Genomic DNA, 23,973 nt, shown 5'->3' with positions numbered 1-23,973 from the left:
TCATCCAGATGTTGAGAACATTTGAGAAGGACCGTAAGGTGCGCTGGCCCAAATTCATAGCAGAGTTGGTGTGGGTATATAATAACCACGTACATCATACCACGGGGTACACTCATTACACTCTACTCTTCAGTCCAGGGAAGGCGATCACCGATCTGAAACTGGATCCAGAGGAGGACTACCCACGGATGGGGGTGTCCACCTGGGTACGAGAACATCATCATCGACTACATACACTGCATCGTCTGGTGCAGACCCAGTTTCGAGAGTTGGAACATCCAGAGACGGCTCCTCTATTGGGGGACCGCTCTGCAGGCTGGAGATCGGGTGTTAGTATGCAAGAAACGCCCTCGAGACAAATTAGATCACCAATGGGAGAGAACACCGTACCGGGTGAAGCGACAAGTCAATTCTGAAGGGCCAGTCTATGAAGTCTAGACTGGGGGAAAAAAAATGCTCCTACTCATGTTGTCTACCAAAACATGCTACGCCTTTGCATCTCCAGAGACCCTGTACGAAATGAGGAAGAGAAACCCAGTGTTCCAGAGAACCTTCCCTCAGTCATTAGTGATTGTGATGAAGAAGAATGCCGTGAACCAACAGATATAGGACCAGAAGAAGAGCAAATATCTGAGGCCCCTGGGCTCCTGAAATTCCTGAACTGGCTGTTTCTTTAGAGCTGGGTGCGTCCCAGCCCCTGTTGGTCCAACCTGATGAAACTACCCAACTGTACTCGATGGATACTTCTAGTTTACAACGTTCTAAGTGGTCGACAGCTGGAAGACCACCCAACCGGTTTAATCAGGATCATTTTGTTTGTCAACAAATCTTTCAAAACATAGAAGAGTGTCAACGCATACCACGATAACTCTCGCCTATGGATTGGCGAGCACAAAGAGAGGAGGAACGTAAGGAGAAGAACCAGGTCATGGTGTACCTTTTTCATGACGGATCCAGAACTGTCTGGGCTGCCACCTTTGTTGCACGGGGGAAAGCTTAAGGCCCTGGACCAGTTGTTGCACTCGGTGACAGGGGGCACGGCTAAGCTTAAAAGCCATGTCACACTGGAAACGAGACTTGGCAGGAACGCGCAGAGTAAAGATGGACAAAGTGAGTGCTCCGACCTCAGAGCATTGTGTTGGAGCAGGCCCAAGCGCCGTCACCAGGATCCAGAACATCTTCTCCAGGACAAAGCCAGACCCCATGCGTCTCATGGCCTTGGCGCCAACATTTACACCCAGGACTTCAACTGCTGAAGTCGCTTGTTTGATAAGTTTATTACTACTGAACCGCTTGCCTTGTTTACCTAAACCTGTTTTTCTTAGTTATAATACCCCTGCTGAAGTAAGCCCTTTCCCCACTTTTCCCTGTGTGGAGTATCCACTGTATTGTTAAACCTCCTTTAGCCCTTGCTCTGCCTCTTGACTGTTACTGCATCCAGCGTTCCTGCTCATCCTTATACAGTACATGCAAGAATAGGGGACAAGGAGCCATGCATACAAGGACAGCAATGGGGGAGACATGCATACAAGGACAGGGAGGGGGGAGCCATGCATACAGGGACATGGGAGCCATGCATACCAAGATCGGGATGAGGAGACAATACATACCCAGCTTATACCAGAGTCAATAAGTTTTTCGTGGCAAAATTAAGTGCCTTGGCTTATACTCGGGTCGACTCATACTCGAGTATACAGTATATGGTAAGTGTTAGTTTTTCATATTTTTTTAAATTTAATTTTTAATGACCATAAGGACACAACTAAAATACAATTAAGTGTGTCCCTCATACTATAACAAATATAAATCAGACACTTCAGTTTGGATTGCCTGAGAATTTTGCATTTATTTTTTTTACCATTTTTTCTTATTTATCTATTTGTCATTCATTTTTCTGAGTGCATGGTGAGATCCAGAGGTAGGAGAAATGATAGAAATGACTCAAATTGCATTTCTCTCCTAATGTATATTCCTAACTTTCCTTTACTTATTTGTACTTTGGATTTATGCAAAGATTATTGAGAACAGATCTCATTTAAAGGAAATCTGTGAACTGTATCCCTCCCCCCTGCAAAAAAAAATATTTAAATGTGCATGTAGCTTTGTCTGTCATTACCTTTACATGACTAATCCATTCCTCCATTACCAAGAAGTCAGCATTTAAATTGATATGCAAATGAGAATGAGGAGCTATGTAGAGATCTGCAGCCTGTGTCGCTCCAGCTCTATTCCCCACCCAGCGCTGCCTCCTCCTACTTCACTTAAATCATCATTGCAGAATCATGGTCAGAGAAGCTGGAGGAGGCATGGCTGGGTGAGAAATAGAGCTGGAGTGATAGAGGTTTCAGATCTATCATAGCCATTAACATGTTAATGCAAATGCTTGTTTCAGTCTTTTTTGATTGGAAGGAGTACACAGCCAAGACACATTATTTGTAAACTTGCAAACAAAAAATCGATTTCCTATAATAGAACTTCATTTTTAACCCCTTCCTGACATGAGACGTACTATCCCGTCCACGGTACCCGGGCCCGTATGACCGGGGACGGGATAGTACGTCTACCGCGATCAGCGGCGCCCACGTGGTGAGCGCCGCTGATCGCGGCCGGGTGTCAGCTGATTATCACAGCTGACACCCGGCACAATGTGTCAGGGGCGGTCACGGACCGCCCCCGACACATTAACCCCTTGCACACCGCGATCAAACGCGATCGCGGTGTACCGGGAGTTAAAGGGAAGCATCGGCAGGGAGGGGGCTCCCTCCGTGCTTCCCTGAGCCCCCCACGGCAGCGCAATGTGCAGCGCTGCTGCGGGGGACTCCTATCCTCCAGGCCCCCGAATCCAAGATGGCGACGGGGGCCTTCGGGGGCCTGGGGAAGCTGGCTTCCTCAGTGCCTGCAAAGCGCAGGCACGAGGAAGCCTTGTGCACTGCCTGTGACAGATTGCTGATCTGTCACAGTGATCTGTGATGTGACAGATCAGCGATCTGTCACAGGACAGTGATGTCCCACCTGGGACTATGTAATAAAGTAAAAAAAAATTAAAAAAAAAGTGTAAAAATAAATTAAAAAAAATCGCCAAATAAATTAGTAAAAAAAAAAAAAAATATTCCCCAATAAATTCATTTTTTTAAAATAATAATAAAAAAAAACAATAAATGTACACATATTAGGTATCGCCGCGTCCGTAACGACCTGCCCTATAAAACTGTCCCATTAGTTAACCCCTTTAGCGAACCCCTTAAAAAATAAAAATAAAAAACGAAGCAAAAAATAATGATTTATTATCATACCGCCAAACAAAAAGTGCAATAACGCGAGATCAAAAAGACGCATATAAATATCCATGGTACCCCTGAAAACGTCATCTTGTCCCGCAAAAAACCAGCCGCCACACAGCATCATCAGCAAAAAAATAAAAAAGTTATAACTCGCAGAATAAAGCGATGCAAAAATAATTATTTTTTATATAAAATAGTTTTCATTGCATAAAACCGACAAAAACATAAAAAAAGACCTAAATGAGGTATCGCTGTAACCGTACTGACCCGAAGAATAAAAGCGCTTTATCAATTTTACCGCACGCGGAACGGTGTAAACGCACCCCCCCCAAAAGAAATTCATGAAACGCTGGTTTTTGTTCATTCTGCGTCCCAAAAATCGGAATAAAAAGCGATCAAAAAATTTCACGTGCCCGAAAATGGTACCAATAAAAACGTCAACTCGTCCCGCAAAAAATAAGACCTCACATGACTCGGTGGGTCAAAATATGGAAAAATTATAGCTCTCAATATGTGGTGATGCAAAAACTATTTTTACAATAAAAAGCGTCTTTTAGCGTGCGACAGCCGCCAAACATAAAAACCGCCATAAATAGTAAATCAAACCCCCCGTTATCACCCCTTTAGTTAGGGAAAAATAATAAAATAAAAAAAATGTATTTATTTCCATTTTTCCATTAGGGTTAGGGCTAGGGTTAGGGCTAGGGGTGTGTTGGGGTAGGGTTAGGTTAGGGTTAGGGCTAGGGTTAGGGTTAGGGTTAGGGCTAGGGCTAGGGCTAGGGTTAGGGCTAGGGTTAGGGCTAGGGTTAGGGCTAGGGTTAGGGGCGTGTTGGGGTTCGGGTTGGAGTTAGAATTGGGGGTTTCCACTGTTTGGGCACATCAGGGGCTCTCCAAATGCAACATGGCGTCTGATCTCAATTCCAGCCAATTCTGAGTTGAAAAAGTCAAATGGTGCTCCTTCCCTTCCAAGCTCTGCTATGCGCCCAAACAGTGTTTTACCCCCTCATGTAGGGTATCAGCCTACTCAGGACAAATTGCAAAACAATTTTTGGGGTCCAATTTCTCCTGTTACCCTTAGGAAAATAAAAAATTGGGGGCAAAAATATCATTTTTGTGGAAAAAAAATGATTTTTTTATTTTCACGTCCGAGTGTTATAAACTTCTGTGAAGCACTTGGGGGTTCAAAGTGCTCACCACACATCTAGATAAGTTCCGTGGGGGGTCTAGTGTCCAAAATGTGGTCACTTGTGGGGAGTTTCAATAGTTTAGGTACATCAGGGGCTCTCCAAACGCACATGACAACCGCAGACCATTCCATCAAAGTCTGCGTTCCAAAACGTCACTGCTTCCCTTCCGAGCCCCGACGTGTGTCCATACAGTAGTTTTCTCCCACATATGGGGTGTCAGCGTACTCAGGACAAATTGGACAACAACTTTTGGGGTCCAATTTCTCCTGGTACCCTTGGGAAAATAAAAAAAATGGTGACTAAAAGATCATGTTTGTGGAAAAAATACGAATTTTTTATTTTCACGCCCGGGCGTTGTAAACTTCTGTGAAGCACTGGGGGGGTCAAAGTGCTCACCACACATCTAGATAAGTTCCTTGGGGGGTCTAGTTTACAAAATGGTGTCATTTGTGGGGGGTTTCCACTGTTTAGGTACATTAGGGGCTCTCCAAAGGCAACATGACACCCGCAGACCATTCCATCAAAGTCTGCATTCCAAAACGTCACTACTTCCCTTCCGAGCCCTGACGTGTGCCCATACAGTAGTTTTCTCCCACATATGGGGTAGCAGCGTACTCAGGACAAATTGGAAAACAACTTTTGGGGTCCAATTTCTCCTGGTACCCTTGGGAAAATAAAAAAAATGGTGACTAAAAGATCATGTTTGTGGAAAAAATACGAATTTTTTATTTTCACGCCCGGGCGTTGTAAACTTCTGTGAAGCACTGGGGGGGTCAAAGTGCTCACCACACATCTAGATAAGTTCCTTGGGGGGTCTAGTTTACAAAATGGTGTCATTTGTGGGGGGTTTCCACTGTTTAGGTACATTAGGGGCTCTCCAAAGGCAACATGACACCCGCAGACCATTCCATCAAAGTCTGCATTCCAAAACGTCACTACTTCCCTTCCGAGCCCTGACGTGTGCCCATACAGTAGTTTTCTCCCACATATGGGGTAGCAGCGTACTCAGGACAAATTGGAAAACAACTTTTGGGGTCCAATTTCTCCTGGTACCCTTGGGAAAATAAAAAAATGGTGACTAAAAGATCATGTTTGTGGAAAAAATACGAATTTTTTATTTTCACGCCCGGGCGTTGTAAACTTCTGTGAAGCACTGGGGGGGTCAAAGTGCTCACCACACATCTAGATAAGTTCCTTGGGGGGTCTAGTTTACAAAATGGTGTCATTTGTGGGGGGTTTCCACTGTTTAGGTACATTAGGGGCTCTCCAAAGGCAATATCACACCCGCAGACCATTCCATCAAAGTCTGCATTCCAAAACGTCACTACTTCCCTTCCGAGCCCCGACGTGTGCCCATACAGTAGTTTTCTCCCACATATGGGGTATCAGCATACTCAGGACAAATTGGACAACAACTTTTGGGGTCCAATTTCTCCTGGTACCCTTGGGAAAATAAAAAAATGGTGACTAAAAGATCATGTTTGTGGAAAAAATACGAATTTTTTATTTTCACGCCCGGGCGTTGTAAACTTCTGTGAAGCACTGGGGGGGTCAAAGTGCTCACCACACATCTAGATAAGTTCCTTAGGGGGTCTAGTTTCCAAAATGGTGTCATTTGTGGGGGGTTCCACTGTTTTGGTACATCAGGAGTTTTCCAAACGCGACATGGTGTCCGATCTCAATTCCAGCCAAAAACGTCAAATGGCGCTGCTTCCCTTCCGAGCTCTGCCATGCCCCCAAATAGTGGTTTACCCCCACATGTGGGGTATCAGCGTACTCAGGACAAATTGCACAATAACTTTTAGGGTCCTGTTACCCTTGGAAAAATAAGAATTGAGGGTGAAAAGATCATTTTTGTGGAAAAAATATGATTTTTTAATTGTATGGCTTTATGTTATAAACTTCTGTGAAGCCCATGGGGGTTCAAAGTTCTCACCACACATCTAGATAAGTTCCTTAGGGTGTCTAGTTTCCAAAATGGTGTCATTTGTGGGGGGTTTCCACTGTTTTGGTACATCAGGGGTTTTCCAAACGCGACATGGTGTCCGATCTCAATTCCAGCCAAAAACGTCAAATGGCGCTGCTTCCCTTCCGAGCTCTGCCATGCGCCCAAATAGTGGTTTACCCCCACATGTGGGGTATCAGCGTACTCAGGACAAATTGCACAATAACTTTTAGGGTCCTGTTACCCTTGGAAAAATAAGAATTGAGGGTGAAAAGATCATTTTTGTTTAAAAAATATGATTTTTTAATTGTATGGCTTTATGTTATAAACTTCTGTGAAGCCCATGGGGGTTCAAAGTTCTCACCACACATCTAGATAAGTTCCTTAGGGGGTCTAGTTTCCAAAATGGTGTCATTTGTGGGGGGTTTCCACTGTTTTGGTACATCAGGGGTTTTCCAAACGCGACATGGTGTCCGATCTCAATTCCAGCCAAAAACGTCAAATGGCGCTGCTTCCCTTCCGAGCTCTGCCATGCGCCCAAATAGTGGTTTACCCCCACATGTGGGGTATCAGCGTACTCAGGACAAATTGCACAATAACTTTTAGGGTCCTGTTACCCTTGGGAAAATAAAAATTGGGGTGAAAAGATCATTTTTGTGGAAAAAATATGATTTTTTAATTGTACCGCTGTACGTTATAAACTTCTGTAAAGCCCTTGTGGGTTCAAAGTTCTCACCACATATCTAGATAAGTTCCTTGGGGGGTCTAGTTTCCAAAATGGGGTCACTTGTAGGGGGTTTCCACTGTTTAGGTACATCAGGGACTCTCCAAACGTGACATGGCGTCCAATCTGAATTCCAGCCAATTTTGCATTGAAAAAGTCAAACGGCGCTCCTTCCATTCTGAGCTCTGCCATGCGCCGAAACAGTCGTTCCCCCCCACATATCAGGTATCTGCGTACTCAGGACAAATTGCACAATAACTTTTGCAGTTCAATTTCTCCTGTTACCCTTGGTAAAATAAAAAAAATTGAACCTGAAGTATTTTTTTTATGAAAAAAAGTTAGATGTTCATTTTTTTTTAAATATTCAAAAAAATTCCTGTGACGCACCTAAAGGGTTAATAAACTTCTTGAATGTGGTTTTGAGCACCTTAAGGGGTGCAGTTTTTAGAATGGTGTCACTTTTGTGTATTTTCTATCATATAGACCCCTCAAAGTGGCTTCAAATGTGATGTGGTCCTAAAAATAAAATGGTGTTGTAAAAATGAGAAATCGCTGGTCAACTTTTAACCCTTATAACTTCCTAACAAAAAAAAATTTTGGTTCCAAAATTGTGCTGATGTAAAGTAAACATGTGGGAAATGTTAGTTATCAAGTTTTTTGTGTGCCTTATCTCTGTGATTTAAGGGCATAAAAATTCAAAGTTGGAAAATTGCAAAATTTTCAAAATTTTCGCCAAATTTCTGTTTTTCTCACAAATAAACGCAAGTTATTTGAATGAAATTTTACCACTAACATGAAGTACAATATGTCACGAGAAAACAATGTCAGAATCACCGGGATCCATGGAAGCGTTCGAGAGTTATGACCTCATAAAGGTACAGTGGTCAGAATTGTAAAAATTGGCCCGGTCATGAACGTGCAAACCACCCTTGGGGGTGAAGGGGTTAAAGCACTATTCCAGCGGAGTTTTTTTCTGCACTTGCGTGCCACTTTAATTGTGAACCACCTGCCCCCATTCCTATACTCACCTTATGGTGGCTTCACCTTTTACCAAAGCTGTTCTGGTCATGCAGCACCACCTTGTGAGCGCAACTTCTGACTTGTATTGAAAAGTGACATTCCAGCAGGTGTCATTTCGCCAGAAACAGACCAAAACAACCCTGGAAAAAATGAAAGGGATGACAGGTGAGTATCAGAAAGGGGGCAAGGAACTTGCATTTAAAGCACTAATCCATCAGTGCAATAGAAAAAAAACAAAAAAACGCTGGAGTGGTGCTTTAAAAAACAAGGAATCAAAAAAAAAAAAGATTGAAAGTTAACCCTCCGACCAGTTTTCCAATTATTTTGTGTCATTGTAGAGCTCACAGATAAACCTACAATCTATTCTACAAGGCTGGTTGATGGGAAGGAGGTGACGATCAGTTGTACAAGTCCTGGTAGATGCCGGAATATAGCGCAGCCACGTATATCATGGGAAGGAGCCATGAATGTTACAAGACAGATGAACTCTAGTTTTACCTATGAAGATGGCACCAGAACGTTCCACTCCAGTATCACATTCACACCCAGAAAGTCACTGAACAATTCCCCATTATTCTGTAGAGTGACCTTTAAACAAGATTTGTCCACAGTGAAGAAGCAAATTCTGAATGTTGAATGTAAGTCAATCTCATCATAATATTATATTTTCCTTAACAAACTAGCAAGAGTGGGGCTAATCAAAATCTTGAACGTGCATGGATGGCCAAAGGGGTCACGACAGGTGATCAATTACCTGAGGCTCTTCAATATTATTAATTATTTGTATGTGGTAGAGATAAGAGACTCTTTTGAAATGTGTGTGTATTTGATAACTTCGCCGAATATACCCAGGAATTTCAGTTTACTACAAACCCGAAGTACTCCAAAGTCTCCAATTGCCCCTAAAAAAAAAAAGTGTGTAACACCCTGAGGTCTCCTAATACAATACTGTAATTAATCCCTTTCAAATTGTTTAACACAAACAGTGTCTTAGTATTGTCCAACTGACCTCAAAATATATGCCTGTGGGGTAACTAGGCTGCCAGTGGAGAGAAACAGCTTGTTTAATAAATAACACACCGCCTAAAAACTTTTTATGCAATAATAAAATAAGGTCCAAAAATTATCCAATTTTTTGTCTTCAAGGAAATTGTGCTATTGGTGCCTCTAAGTCAAGGGTAACAAACAAATTGTATTGTGCCTGAAAAATTTAAATCCTGTACTGCACCCCAAACCTGGTTGAATCATGCATATTGTAAATGATGAATTCAAAGCAGGTACTACCATCCATTCGGGTGTCACTGTCTGTCCTATCAACATTGTATGTTGCTTTCTGTGACTACTATGGTGATTAAATAACAGGAATTATAGACGCATTAACATGAAATAACTATATTATATATATATATATATATATATTACCCGCTGGCCCGATTCTAAAGCATTGGGTACTCTAGAATATCGCCAGCGGCAGATTAAAATAAAAAATGTGATATACTTAGCATCCGACGGCCCAGGCGCCGCGGGTCATCTCCGGGCGCACGGGCATCAGCGGAGATGCAGCTGAAGATGCCCGGCGCTAGCCAGTACCCAGGGTTCGGAGGAGAAGAGACTCCTTCGGACCCTCGGTACCATAAATGTGTAAAAAATAGAATTAAGATAAAAAATAGTGATCCACTCACCTTCCGACGGCCCCCGGAATCTGCCCCTCCTCTGCATGCTGCCGACATCTTCCGTTCCCAGTACTGCTTTGCGCCAAAGACCGCTGCTGACGTCCTCTCGCGAGAGCGCGACGTCATTAGCGGTATTTCGCGCAAAGCAGTACTGGGAACAGAAGATGCTGGCAGCGTGGAGAGGAGGGACAGATTCCGGGGGCCGTCGGAAGGTGAGAGGATCACTATTTTTTATCATAATTCTATTTTTTACACATTTATGGTACCGAGGGTCCGAAGGAGTCTCTTCTCCTCCGAACCCTGGGTACTGGCTAGCGCCGGGCATCTCCAGCTGCATCTCCGCTGATGCCTGTGCGCCCGGAGATGACTAGCGCCGCTGATCTCCCAATGGCACGGTAGCGGTGGCATGCGTCCTGCTAATTGCGGACTGCGCCTGCGCACTGCGCCTGTTGCTGATTGGTTGCGGCCGCGACCAATCAGCGCAGTGGGACTTCGGTTCCAGACAGACATGATGAGGCGTGTATATATATATATATATATATATACACGCGCCTTATATCTGTCTGTAACCGAAATCCCACTGCGCTGATATATATACACATATAAAAGGAAAAAAATAGGCAGTACTCAAATTAAATGTGAAAAAATGTCAAGCTTGACAAGGACGGGTTACCGTTGAAACATTGCCACCTGAGGATCAGTAAAGTATCCACTGTTTTCACATTTAATTTGAGTGCTGCCTATTTTTTTCCTTTTGTTAATTTGGCTGTTTGGACACTGCTGAATAGGTTTTGCACCTACTATAGTATTTTGGTAGTGCTGCCCTTTTTTCTTGATTTATATACATACATTATATATATATATATATATATATATACATATATATTACACTCTGCATAATATTATCAGTCACTAGTTTATGTTGCTCATACAAATGCATATACTTATACAGTGTTGAATTCCACCTTGTTGCAAATTAGGCAGTTTTCAATCACACTGCTCTAAGAGGACTACAACTAGGTAGTACTTGATGAGTACAAGGAGACTGAGGACGACTGCTTAAGCCTAAATCGTATTGCTGGTCAGTTTGGTTTTCCTATGTTAGTAGGTGATGGCACCATAGTTTCAAATCAATTAATACTGGGTAGTCCATGGCTTAAATTTTGGCTGCTGAACCCACTTACTAGTTTATTTTTAAAATATAGAAAAAAATTCTCATACTCGAGATGCCTGCGTACATTTAACTTCACCATTATGTCCATAACTAGAGCTTTCAGATACGTTTAAGGCTAATCCACCAACAGCAGATACAGATTCACATGCTCCTAAGCTGAACATACTAGAGGCGGATCTTCTTCGGAAGACATTTAGCATGAATGTTGGCTCTGCTCTTTATCACCTTTACCATCACCCTTATCCTCTGAATGCATCACCTCGTCAACCAAATTTGGTTCAATTCTTATATCCACCTTACAATCATTATCATCATCCCTGACTGACAATTTCCTCATTGAGGAAAATGTTCTGAACTCTTTGCCCCCATCCTGATTACCAACTTTTGAATTTCACAGACTATGTGCCATAACTACCACGTCCAAAACTTTAGGTACCCCTACCTTAATGGCTGCCAGTTTCACTACTACTAAAACGAACAAAACAGCTATGTATTTAATTCACCTTCACCCCATCTCCTCCAAGTGCAAACGCTGACTGTTTTAATTCAACACAATTGGAAGAAGTTGTTGTGAAATGTATTCATTAACACCAAAAATGTTGCGGCTTAGAGGACCAGTGGGCAAATGATACAGACATGCCACTGGCAAAATTGAAAGTTTGTAATGTAAAAAATTAGCTTTTAAACCAGCTGAGGCTTGAGGAACATGCAGTACATTGATTCAAACTGATTGCATCACAGTTAGTGATGGGTGAACCCGAACAGTAAAGTCCGAGGTCCATACCAAGCACCTAGTGACCATAGTACTCTCATTAGCCGACGCCTGTGACCGGCAGTAACCTTTTTACCGCCGGTCAAAGCTGCAGTCTCGCATGTTGTCATCTGATAGCATGAGAACCGTAGTGATCTGACTGGTGTTAATGATCTTTCTGCGGTCCAGAGCCGGTGTTTCCTGCAGTATCAGGCAGAGGGAAACAACGGATGTCTGGACCCTCCATTCATATAAAATAGGATGTGGGTTTGGGTTTTAGTTTTGGTACCTGTTATGATTGGGTCACCGAAAAGTAGAGCAAGCCCAAGCTAAGACACAGAAAACCAGAGAGGTTGTCAACTAAGTGGATTGCAGACCCCTGATCCTATCCACACAACTAGCAGTAGCTGTGGAGCGTACCTACGATGATCCTAGATGCCTCGGAGAGCTAACTAAGCCTAAAGCAAGAAAGGGGAAATCTAAACTGCCCCAGAGCAGACCCCAAAGGAATAGATAGCCCCCAAACATATATTGTCGATGAGACAAGATGAAAACACAAATGCAGGCAGGGAAATAGACTGAGTAAATGTTGGGGCCCACACTGACCAGACAGGACAGGAAAGGAAAGACACTGTCTGCAATCACGCAAAAAACCCTGCAGAAAGTCCAACACGTCTGATGCAAAAAACACTGATGTTGCGCGACTTCGCCCACTATATCAGCACTCTGGTATATTCTGAAAGCAGAGCAAAAAGAGTCCAATCTAATAAGGGACAAAAACAAACTGGCACAAGCAGTAACATATGGACGGTGATTCAGCACAGCCCCAGCCGGAGCTGGCTGACCCACACAAAACTGAGATAGACAAAACCAGATCAAATGCAAACAGATTAGCAAATGAATACTTAGCTGAACATGCAGGGACTGAGCTGGAAACATCAGACCTCAGGAGGCAAGAAGAAAATCACCAAAATCACCAACAGGGATAGAGGGAGTCGTCTGTCTTAAATCCCAATCTGAAACCCCAGATCTCCAATCGTCGTCCTCATTATCAGGTGGCAAGCCTCTGTTAATCAGATCAGCTCAATTACCTCCAGTAATCACCAGAGGGAGCCCAGAAAGAGAACTTGCAACCCCTCTGTCAGTCTGACCAGCTCCATTACCTTCAGTAATAACCAGAGGGAGGCCAGAAAGCGAATTCACAATAATACCCCCCTTGAAGAGGGGTCACCGAACCCTCATCCACGCCACCAGGCCGATCAGGATGGGCCCGGTGAAAAGCACGAACCAATCTTTCAGCATGAATGCCAGAAGCAGAGACCCAAGAATTATCCTCCTGGCCATAACCCTTCCATTTGACATAGTACTGGAGTCTCCGTCTAGCCAAACGAGAATCCAATATTTTCTCTACCTCATATTCCAAATTGACTTTAACCAATACAGGGTCAGGAGGCACCGCCATAGGAACTACTGGCTCCACAAACCTCTTCAACAAAGATTTATGAAACACGTTATGGATCTTAAACGTAACTGGAAGAGCCAACTGGAAGGAAACAGGATTAAGGATCTCCAAAATCTTATAAGGTTCAATGAATCTTGGCTTGAATTTTGGAGACGCAACCTTCATAGGAATATTCTTTGAAGACAACCAAACCATATCACCCACTTTAAACCGGGGACCAATGGTCCTATGCTGGTTGGAAAACCTTTGGGCTTTTTCCTGAGAGTGGGACAACTTATCCACCACTTGGTCCCAAATCTGCTGCATTCTCTCTACCACAGTGTCGACACTTGGGCAAGTCGAAGATTCCACCTGCCCTGAAGAAAATCGAGGATGAAACCCAAAGTTACAGAAAAAGGGAGATATCAAAGTGGCAGAACAAGCTCTATTGTTTAGCGTGAATTTTGGTGCTCAAACTTAACTTTTTTTAAATGTTCGTCTGAACCCTCTGGACCCAAACATCCATGGGTTCGCACATCTCTAATCACAGTCAATGGTAACATCACCCTGTTTTGACCTAGACTAGTGAAGTGCCATAATGTCCATATTGTGCTTCAATTCCTCCATATTAAAATGCTTACAACGAAGAAGGAAAATGATGACCTGCATGTGGTAGTACAACTTGTCTACTTAATGACTTGTGTCAGGGGCCTCACCCTGCTGCTGCTACTTGAAGTCCCTTCATTCTTATTGCCAGATATGTTTTTTTGTACTTTTAACTTTCCCTTGTCCATTGTTACTGCCACATTCTCATTCATCATATTTTTTTCTTATATACCTGTTTTTTCTTTTGTTCTTTCAACCACAATTCCTCCTTCCCAAAAGAGGGACTATACAATTCTAAGTAAACATAAAAAATAGTGTTGAGGCCGAAGCAACCAGGGAAATGTTGTAAATGTTGTCAAGACATGAAGAGGAGACCAGTGGAACCTCTCGAAGAGTGACGCATGCTCAAACAATATGACTTCAGAATGCGTATTGAAATCTAGGGAACAAACAATAAAGTTGAGACTGGTGCAGGAGCAGAGTGGGAAGCTCAGGAGCCAGGGAAGGAATAGTGGGGAGCTGTAAGACGGTTATTGAGGTGCTAAAACAGTATTATTTTTTTCTTTGATTCTTAGTCTTTTGCCGGCCAATCCATTTAATATGCTTTCAGGTTGTAAGACTTCAAAGTATTATAAAGAGCATTTTTATGTGGAAATCCAGTCTTTCTTTTCATGCCAGGTAAATTATAAAAAATATAAGAGTGGCGACAGCGTGCAGGAAGCCGTATTGGTGTGGTGTATATGTACATAAAATTAAGCAAATAAAACAGCTGTAAAATCAGTATTGTGTGAGACATGCACGCTTTACTTTATTATTATATTGTAACATGCAGTTAATAAAGTTTATAAACATCTTTGTTAAATACTTTTTGCTTATTTTTTTCAGATTCTCCATCTATAATTATTACTACCGAAGGTAAATGAATGTTGACATATCCTATAAAGTCTATAGTTATCTGTCTAGATAAGTAAATATTTATAGAGACAGATAATGGATAGATAATACGTAGATGATAGATAATATATAGATTGATAATGGATAGATAGATAGATAGAGTTGTGTTAGAAAGTGTTTGCCCCTTCCTGATTTCCCTTTCTTTTGCATGTTTGTTTCATTTTACAGTTTCAGATCACCAAACAAATGTAAATATTAGCCAAAGATAACACAAGTAATCACAAAATGCAGTTTTTAAATGAAGGTTTTTATTATTCTCCTTCACAATATCTTTATAGACAACAGAATTCATGGTTCCATTTACCACAGCAAGTCTTCCAGATCTTGAAGCAGCAAAACAGCCCCAGACAATCAAACTAACACCATCATATTTTACTGTTGGTAGGATGTTCCTTTTCTGAAATTCTGTGTTACTTCTACACCAGATATAATGGGACAGACACCTTCCAAAAAGATCAACTTGTCTTGTCAGTCTAAGAGCAGTGCGGAGTTGCAGTAGGCAGGGATTGCAGAGCAGTATGGTATAACAAAATTATTTAATTTAACAGTCAAATTACGGGGTGATCTCCTCGCAAGGAGTTAATAAACAATGAATCAGAGTTAAAGGAACAGGCAGAATTAAAGCCACAGTCTGATGGGGGTAGTAGTGCCAGCAACGGCCGGCGTAGAGACCTCCAATGGGATCCAAGAATAGCGATCCGTCTTCAGGCGGCAGTGGGCGGTCTCCGGTTTTACCCACTGAGCCCCAGTCCATGAGCCCATTCAGTGAGGGCCAAAGAAGTAGCAGAAGTCTCAGTAGCACACGTGAGCTTATGCACGCTGGTCCTCTGGGGAAGACATGCCCCAGATTCCTGCAGCTGACACACACTCCTCTGTATGAACACTGCCTGATGCTTATATGGGTGCATGGGGCTCTCCTTATTCCCAGTCCTGCTATAACATGCAGGTAAGTCTCGACACTACCCAACTTGGCACTGCTGCACTGGGTGTGAAGCGTGCTGCTCACCCTGCTGCGCTCTCTCTGGCGTCCAGCAACGAACCCTTTCTTCGCATGCTTTCTGCTCTGAGTTTCCTGTGTACACGACCCCTCTCCCCGGGTCATGGGGTTTGTCCAGTGCCCAGTTCCTTCCCCCGGGAAACATAGGAAGCAGCCCCGACAGTTCTGACCCGGCTCAGCGGAGGAACCTGCAGCCCAGTCTTCCTCCTTACAAGTCCACAGAATAATCTCACAAAACTGAGACAAGCCTTTATGTTCTTATGGCTCAGCAGTGGTTTTTGTCTTGAAACTCTGCCATCAGGCCATTTTGCCCAGTCTCTTTCCTATGATGAAGTCATGAACACTGACCTTAACTGAAGCAAGAGAAGCATGCAGTTCTTTGGTTGTCGGTATGGGGTATTTTGTGACCTCTTCGATGAGTGGTTATCTTGGGATAATTTTAGTCTTTATAACCTATTTTTCTAGACTGAAAGTACAAGATAATGTATGGCACTCTTGAATTAAAGGATTAGGTGCACAAGTAGGGTATCCAGCCCATAAGGTACAGTATACTTTTCCAGACTGATAGATCTCAATTACATGTACTTTGTTTCTCATTTTTTCCAAAATTTCTTTGGATCGTGGCACGATGTATAGCTTTTGAGGATTTTTTTGCCTACTTCACTTTGACAGGCAGGTCCTATTCAAGGGATTTCTTGATTAGAGAACAGATGTGGCAGTAATCAGGCCTGCGTGTAGCTAGGGACTTTGAACTCAACTTCCCAAAGATGTGATAAACCACAGTTAATTTATGTTTTAGGGTGGTGGGTAATAACTTTTTCACACAGAAGCCTGCAATTTAGATTTCTTTTTCCCTTAGTAATAAAGACCTTCATTTTAAAACTGCATTTTTGGTTACTTGTCTCTGTCGAATATTTTTATTTGTTTGGTCATCTGAAACATTTAAATATGGCAAAAATGCAAAAGAATAAGAAATCAGGAAGGGAGATAAATAGATAGACTTTCTACAACTCATTTTTTCATATCCATCTCTTAGGTGTTGATACCAATGATACGACCGCTGTGATTGTGGAGGACGGAGGCTCTGTAACTCTTCGGTGCATTGTAGACAGTAATCCAAATGCTTCCGTCACTTGGTATAAAGAAGACATGGTGGTTCATCGCAACATAAGTAACCAGACTGTCACCATTCAACTCATCAGCATTATCGAAAGTGATTCTGGGAAATATCAGTGTTCTGCAATGAATGAACATGGGGTCACAAATAGGAGCATTCAAATCATATATCGAAGTAAGTAGAAAACATCCATCTTGTTTTTTAAGCGATATCTTCTTATTTTACAGATATAGGAATAGAAAATAAGTCTAATGAATTGATCTTTTCACCTTTTCATTTTGTGCAGTGCAATAAATCTCAGTTGTTGCATGAAAGTTTGAGAAAACTTCAGAATTTTCATATTTTGGCATAAATTTGTACAAAAAATGTATGCCAAAATTTAAAAATAAAGAAAAGCAAATCAAACAAATAAGTAAAAAATATTAGAGTGTGTAATTTTTAAAATTAGGAACATAGATCTAATATCACATGTCTATGAGTGGCAAAAGTAGGTGAACTTTTTATCCTAGTTTCTGGGGTGGCCTTGTGTAGCAATAACTTCATCTAAAAGTTTCCAGTGATTGTTGATTAGTTCTGCACATCAGCTAGTAGGAATTCAAGCCAATTACTTATGAAGAAAGCTTGAACACTGTGATATTGTTTGGTTTCTTCCATTAACTCCTTGCTTCAGGTCCTTCCCAAGATATTTTTACAGGACTAAAGTCAAGTTATCTTTCTGCATGTAGCCTTCCCTTTGCAGAATGACTTGTGGCTTTTAGTTGTTGTCTTGCTCCTTGAGCCACCTTCTCTTGAGATTCAGGTTTTGGCCAGATGTCCTGACATTTTCTTTTAGAATTCATTGTTCCATCACTGATGGCAGCCATGTTACTACCAATACCATGCTTCACAGATGTAAGAGGTGTTTATGCTGTAATGCCGTGTTTTTCTTTCTCCAAACATAATGTTTCTCATTGAAACTGAAAAGCTTTATTTTAGTCTCATTTGTTCTAGTAGCCTTCTGGCTTTTCCAGGTGAACCTTAGCAAACTGTAGATAACCAGCGGAGAACAGTAGCTTTCTCCTTGCACACCATTGTTTTTCAGTGACCTCCTGATTGTGGACTTTAGTTTCTTAGAGGTTTCCTTGGGCTTCTTTGTGGCCTCAAGGACTATTATAGGCCTAACTCTTGGCGTGATCTTATTGGGTCGACCACTCCTAGGGGGGATAATATTTGTTTTGAAGCTCCTCTATTTGCACACAAACTGTCTGACTATAATTGAGTAAAATATTAGTTAAAAAATGTTTGAGCTGATTTTGTAACTTGTTCCAGCCTGATGAGCATAAACAATTGCATCAACAAAAGTTCTCAGAAATCTCCTTTATTAATGCCATGGTTCACTTCCCAAAACATGTGTTGTGAAAGTCAGGCTTTGATAGACCCATATTCTTTAAATAAAACAAGTGACCCACTCACATCTGATTGTCACCACATTAATCAAAATCTCCAACCTCTAATTTCACCTTCAAATTAAGGGGTTATCCAGACAAAACCCATAAGTCTGCAATCACTCTGTGTGACGGCAGACTTATGAAACCTCCCAGAGTGCACTGTGTCTTGCGGATAATCCTTTCTTTTCAGACCCGGGACTGGAGGGTATGTATGAGTTATATATACTCTCGGCGAGTGGGCATGGCCTCGCTCCACACACTTGTATAGAGCCGAGGCCAGGCCCCAACTAGTGATGCGGAAGGCCAGTGGGCATGTCCGACTAAAGGGTCTATGGTGAGCAAGGCCACAGCAGAAAAAAAAGGCAGCACCGCTTACCTGCCAGATCATTGAACAAATGCACTACAGGGTGCAGCCAGCCCATATAGCAAGATGTTTGCAACACAGGTGCAAAATACTAAATTAACAGCCACTCTCCTCTTACCCATTCCTGGAGGGGGCAACTGCACAGTACCAGGTTCACAGCCTATTATGTGAACAGCGCCCTATGCGGGCCTTCATTGTGCAAATGTATACTAAGCAGTTGCCCTGTTGTCAACTCATTTTCTGATTTAACTCTGGCTTCTGGTGAGGGTGGTGGAGCTGGCTGTGTTGACAGAGGAGTCGTGAGTTCTCCATCCGGGCTCCCTCTAGTGGTGACAGTAGGTAATGGAGCTGATCTAAATGGCAGAGACCTGCCACCTGAGGAGGAGGACTGTGAGTGGACATCAGGAGTCTCTGACTGGATTTAAGACAGCCGACTCCCTAATTTTGTGCTGGTGATTTTTTTCCTGCCCTGAGGTTCTGATTTCCAGTTCTGTTCCTGCCTTCTCAAGCTAAGTGTGCTCTGCTATTTTTTCACATGAGATTTGGTCTGGTTTACTCAGTTTTTGTGGTCAGCCAGCCCCTGCTGGGGCTGTGCTGAATTTCCATTCTTAGGTCTCTGTTAATGCCAGTTTGCTTTTTGTCCCTGATCAGATTGGTCTCTTTTTGCACTGTCTTCAGAATATACCAGAGTGCTGATATAGGGAATTGAAGTCTAGCAACTTCAGGGTTTTTGTTATCAGAAAGTGTTGGACATTTTTTGGCAGGGTTTTGTGCATGATTGCAGACAGCATCTTTCCTTTCCTGTCCTTTCTAGTTAGTGTGGGCCCCATCATTTGCTCAGCCTATTTTTCTATCTGTGTTTGTGCTTTCATCTTGTGTCACCGACAATACATGTTTGGGGGCTGTCTATTGCTTTGGGGTCTGCTCTGGGGCAGTTTAGATTTCCCCTTTTCTTGCTTTAGGCTTATTTAGTTCTCCGGCTGTGACGAGGCGTCTAGGATCATCGTAGGTACGCTCCACGGCTACTGTTAGTTGTGTGGATAGGATCAGGGGTCTGCAATCCGCTTAGTTACCAACCTCTCTGGTTTTCTGTGGCTTAGCTTGTTTTTGTTTTTCCTCCTTGGTGACTCATTCATAACATTGCCCCCTCCAGGAATGGGTAGGTGGAGAGTGGCTGTTAATTTAGTATTTTGCACCTGTGTTGCTAACATCTTGCGATATGGGCTGGCTGCACCCTGTAGTGCATTTGTTCTAAGATCTGGGCAGGTAAGCTGTGCTACCTTTTTTTTTCTGCTGTGTAATTTAAATTTTTGGAGGCCTTAGTCTCCTTTTGTGGCTTTGCTATTAGTTTTTTGAGTAAGGTCACACCTATTAACTCATACATACACTCGGGTCCAGTGAATCCCCGCAGCTCACAGTGAGTACGCTGGGGAAATTTATAAGTCTGCAGTCACAAAGTGACTGAAGACTTATCGCTTTTGACAGGACAATCCCTTTAACTGTGACTCATAAAGGTTCACATACTTTTCTTATTCACAGATACATGATATTGGATCATATTCCTTATTTAGAAATTACAAAATCTAATATTTTTAACTCATTCCTTTGATTTTGTTCTCTTTAGCAACTATTGTGAAAATATGATGTAGCTTTAGGTCAAAATTATGAACAAGTATGGAAAATCTTGGAAAGCAGAGCGCAATCAAAATTGTGTTAACTTTTTTTTAGTAATTCACTGAAACCAGCAAATTCAAACACTATGGGTTTCTTTTATGTGATTTGCCAAAAATGGCTGATGCCATTTTTAAACATTGCAGAAGATTATAACAGACAGAGACGAATCACAAGAAATTGGGTGGGTTTCCCAAAAATGTTTTGCATCAATTACATCACTCATTAGTAAGGAGGATATATCATAGTCTGTATAAAAGCTCAGGCAGGGAAAGTAGCAGCCATTTAGTGGTGAAACTGAGTATTAAAAAAAAATATTTTTTAGATATATATTTGGGATGCTGATAAAAAGTTTAAAATTCTAAATATAAAAATGATTTGAAAAATTGTAATGTAAGATAGAATAAATGTTACACGATAATTATGTGTAACAGATAACTGCTCAAATTAAAACTAAACAAGAAAAACAGTAATATTTTGTTTTCTCTTTTTAGGTACAAAGTCACAAAATAGCTTTGTGATTGCGGGTGCAGTAAGCGGAGCAATTTTGGTTTTGCTGATACTATTAATTGGAGTTTTACTATATATGTTCTTCAGAAAGTAAGTGACTCTAATGTCTACATCCAAATACAAAATAAAACATATGCATTACATTGGGAGGGAGTTGACGGTGTTAAAAATAAATCTGGGAAAAAATAAATAAAAATACAAATTGAAATCAGAATTGCAGCTTTTTCAGCTAAGAAAAGTTTCTGGTGGTCTCAGTGGTTCCCTTTACTTAACAGGCAGCAAAGGGGTAGCTAAATATGTTCCACATTGTGAGGACCCCCAGGAAAAAAGCTCTTTATAGCTCTGCTTCATAGAGTTTTATCTAGTGTGAAAATTAAATGCAAAAAAAAAAGCTGATTTATTTTTGGTTTTGATTCTTATGGCTGAGTTTACAGATAGCAAGTATTGTTGTAAACTTACTAGTCTCAAATGATGTGAATTGCCTGACTGCATTTCAGGTGGTGAAATATGGGTCATTTTTTAAAAAACTTGTGATGTCTCAGTCATTAGTTTTACTAAATTTTTGATCTATAACAAAAGTCTATAAAAAACACCAAATTTAAGCAAAAAAAAAATCAAAAGAACAAAGTAATGTAACAATTTTTACCTTTTTATTACAAATTAATTTTTCTATATTTGTTTTTAATCTTAAATGTGTACATAATTACTTATATACAGCATTTCCCGTTCAGGAAAAGAAAACAAAATACTGATGAGAACCCGAAAAACACAAGTGCAAATCATACAAATGATACATACAGCTATGCAGAATTTACTAAACCAGTAAGTAACCGACAAAACAATGCTGCCCCTATGTACAAGACTATACAGTAATTACGATAATACTGCCCCCTATGTACAAGAATATAACTACTATAATACTGCCTCTATGTACAAGAATATAACTACTATAATACTGTTCTCTATGTACAAGACTATAACTATTATAATACCGCCCCTATGTACAAGAGTATAACTACTATAATACTGCTCCAATGAACAAAAATATAATTACTATAATACCGCCCCCTATGTACAAGAATATAACTACTATAATTCTGCCCTCTGTGTACAAGACCATAGCTACTATAATACTGCCCCCTATGTATAAGAATGTAACTACTATAATACTTCTCCCTATGTACAAGAATATAACTACTATAATACTGCTCCTATATACAAGACTATAACTACTATAATACTGCTCCAACTATAATACTGCCCTTATGTACAAGAATTTAATTACTATAAGGCCTCACTCACACGAACACGGCCAAGTGTTATCTGAAGCTTTTTGGCATAACACTCGGCCCAATGTTACACTATGGGGTAGTTTAGGTCAGCCATTATTTTCTCATGCTGTTTCAGCATGAGATAACAATCACTGCATGCTGCGAATGAATCCAAGAATCAGATTGCACACACCCATACAAGTCTTCGGGTTCATGTGAAACCTTGGACTACAGTGGAATGTCACGAGAGTGCGGTCCAATAGCCACGGATGCCGGCAACGGAGGAGATGGCGAAATAACTTTCTCCATCTCCTCCGCACCTGTTTTGAGATTCTTTCATGCGAGAAAATCGGAGCACAGTTCTTTGACACTCTTCTGAACCTCGGACAGAGTTTGAGTCGAGTGTCATTTACATAATCAGGCCATTTCTCTTGCATGAGAAAATCGACTGACGTGTGAGTGATCCTAATACTGAGAAAAATGTTAACATTTGGATCTTTTAACTTCATCTAGGATGTTTCTCTGGCAGAAAAGACTTTACAAAAAGGAGAGAGTGAAGTAGATGATTCTATCTATGTGAATTCAAGTGACGTGCAGTATTCAAGTGTTAAGTTCTCCAAATTGAAACATAAGATGCCTCAAAACCAAGAACATACTGAGATGGAATACGCAGAAATAAAGGAAGCTCCACATAAATAAAATAAATAGCCTTATTTTACATGCTGTGTACCCCAAAATGTATCCTGCCTTGCACTATATCCATCTTCTGTGATTGACAGCTATAATAAAATCTTTTGGCATTATGGTAGATCTTATCTTCATAATCACATGCTACTGAATATTCCTATGTAAGTCATGAAAATTGGACAGCGACATTTTTTCTTATCTAAATGCAAAAATGAGATGCTAATTCCCAAAGGACTCTGGATTACAAGCCCAATTCTGTATACCTACAATCTTTATTAGGCACAAAACCTTTGTCACAGGACTTTTAAGAGACTAAAGGGCCTGTCACACTAAGAGATATCGCTAGCAATATCGCTATAACTTGTGACGTTATAGCGATATTGCTAGCGATATCGATGTGTCTGATACTTACCTACGACCGGCTCCCCCGCTGCTTATCGCTGATCGCGCGAGAACGTCCTGGACCGTTTCTCGTCGTCAGCTTCCTGCGGCGCTTCCTGCTGTGACGACGAGCGACGCGTGGAGCCGGGCGGGAGGACGCAGGATCGCCTGGTGTGACAGGTAAGTAGCGACCCCCGTCCCCAGCGATGTCGCTAGTGAGATCTGCCTGTGTGGCAGCTCACTAGCGACCACTTAGCGATGTACCAGCGATCCTGACCGCGTCATATCACTGGTCGGGATCGCTGGTACATCGCTAAGTGTGACAGTACCTTAAGGAACAACCTCTTGCATGTCTTCTACAGCATCAAGAGTAAAGTTCAAGGGCAATTTGAAACTCTGAGGAAAACACAGAGCAAACATTACAACACTACAACAAAATACAGACCTTTCTGATTCACAGTAAGGTAAAGAAACTACATAGATTGCGCCTCAATTCAGGAGCTAGAAAAGAAAGACAAAACCTGGCGACTTGGACAACCATTTAATTTGCGACACAAAAGCATCTATCGGTGTCATCAATCTCTCAGATTATAAACCCAACATTGTGGAGCTGGCTGTGCTTTCTATGGGACTCTGATTTTGTCCTACTAAGGCTCTAGACAAAACTGGAGTGTCACGATCCCCGCCACTGACACCGGTATGTCACGGACGAAGGGATGCGACGCACTGCCGACACATGGCTATCACAGGCGCAGGGGGGCTTATCTTAGCTATCCCACTGCTGCCATCAAT

At 41.7% G+C, this 23,973-nt stretch overlaps 1 protein-coding gene across 2 annotated transcripts in view; it reads left to right on the top strand.

Annotated features, from left to right (window-relative positions):
- The window catches only part of LOC141085324 (sialic acid-binding Ig-like lectin 8), a 55,798-nt gene extending 32,877 nt beyond the window's left edge, over positions 1-22,921 (top strand). For both annotated transcript variants that reach the window (XM_073570608.1, XM_073570607.1), the window contains 6 exons: positions 8,496-8,795; positions 14,688-14,717; positions 16,790-17,044; positions 20,827-20,932; positions 21,574-21,664; positions 22,627-22,921. In XM_073570608.1, the coding sequence (XP_073426709.1) occupies positions 8,496-8,795; positions 14,688-14,717; positions 16,790-17,044; positions 20,827-20,932; positions 21,574-21,664; positions 22,627-22,812 (968 nt within the window). In that variant the 3' untranslated portion in view covers positions 22,813-22,921. The remainder of the gene's footprint in view (positions 1-8,495; positions 8,796-14,687; positions 14,718-16,789; positions 17,045-20,826; positions 20,933-21,573; positions 21,665-22,626) is intronic.
- The last annotated feature ends 1,052 nt before the right edge of the window (positions 22,922-23,973 follow it).

The sequence above is a fragment of the Dendrobates tinctorius genome, unplaced genomic scaffold, assembly GCF_039654945.1.
Source record: "Dendrobates tinctorius isolate UK_male_01 unplaced genomic scaffold, ASM3965494v1 ptg000028l, whole genome shotgun sequence".
NCBI classification, from domain to species: Eukaryota; Metazoa; Chordata; class Amphibia; order Anura; family Dendrobatidae; genus Dendrobates; species Dendrobates tinctorius.
The sequence above is the reverse complement of the archived record's forward strand: the minus strand, read 5'-3'. Positions and strand labels throughout refer to the sequence as shown.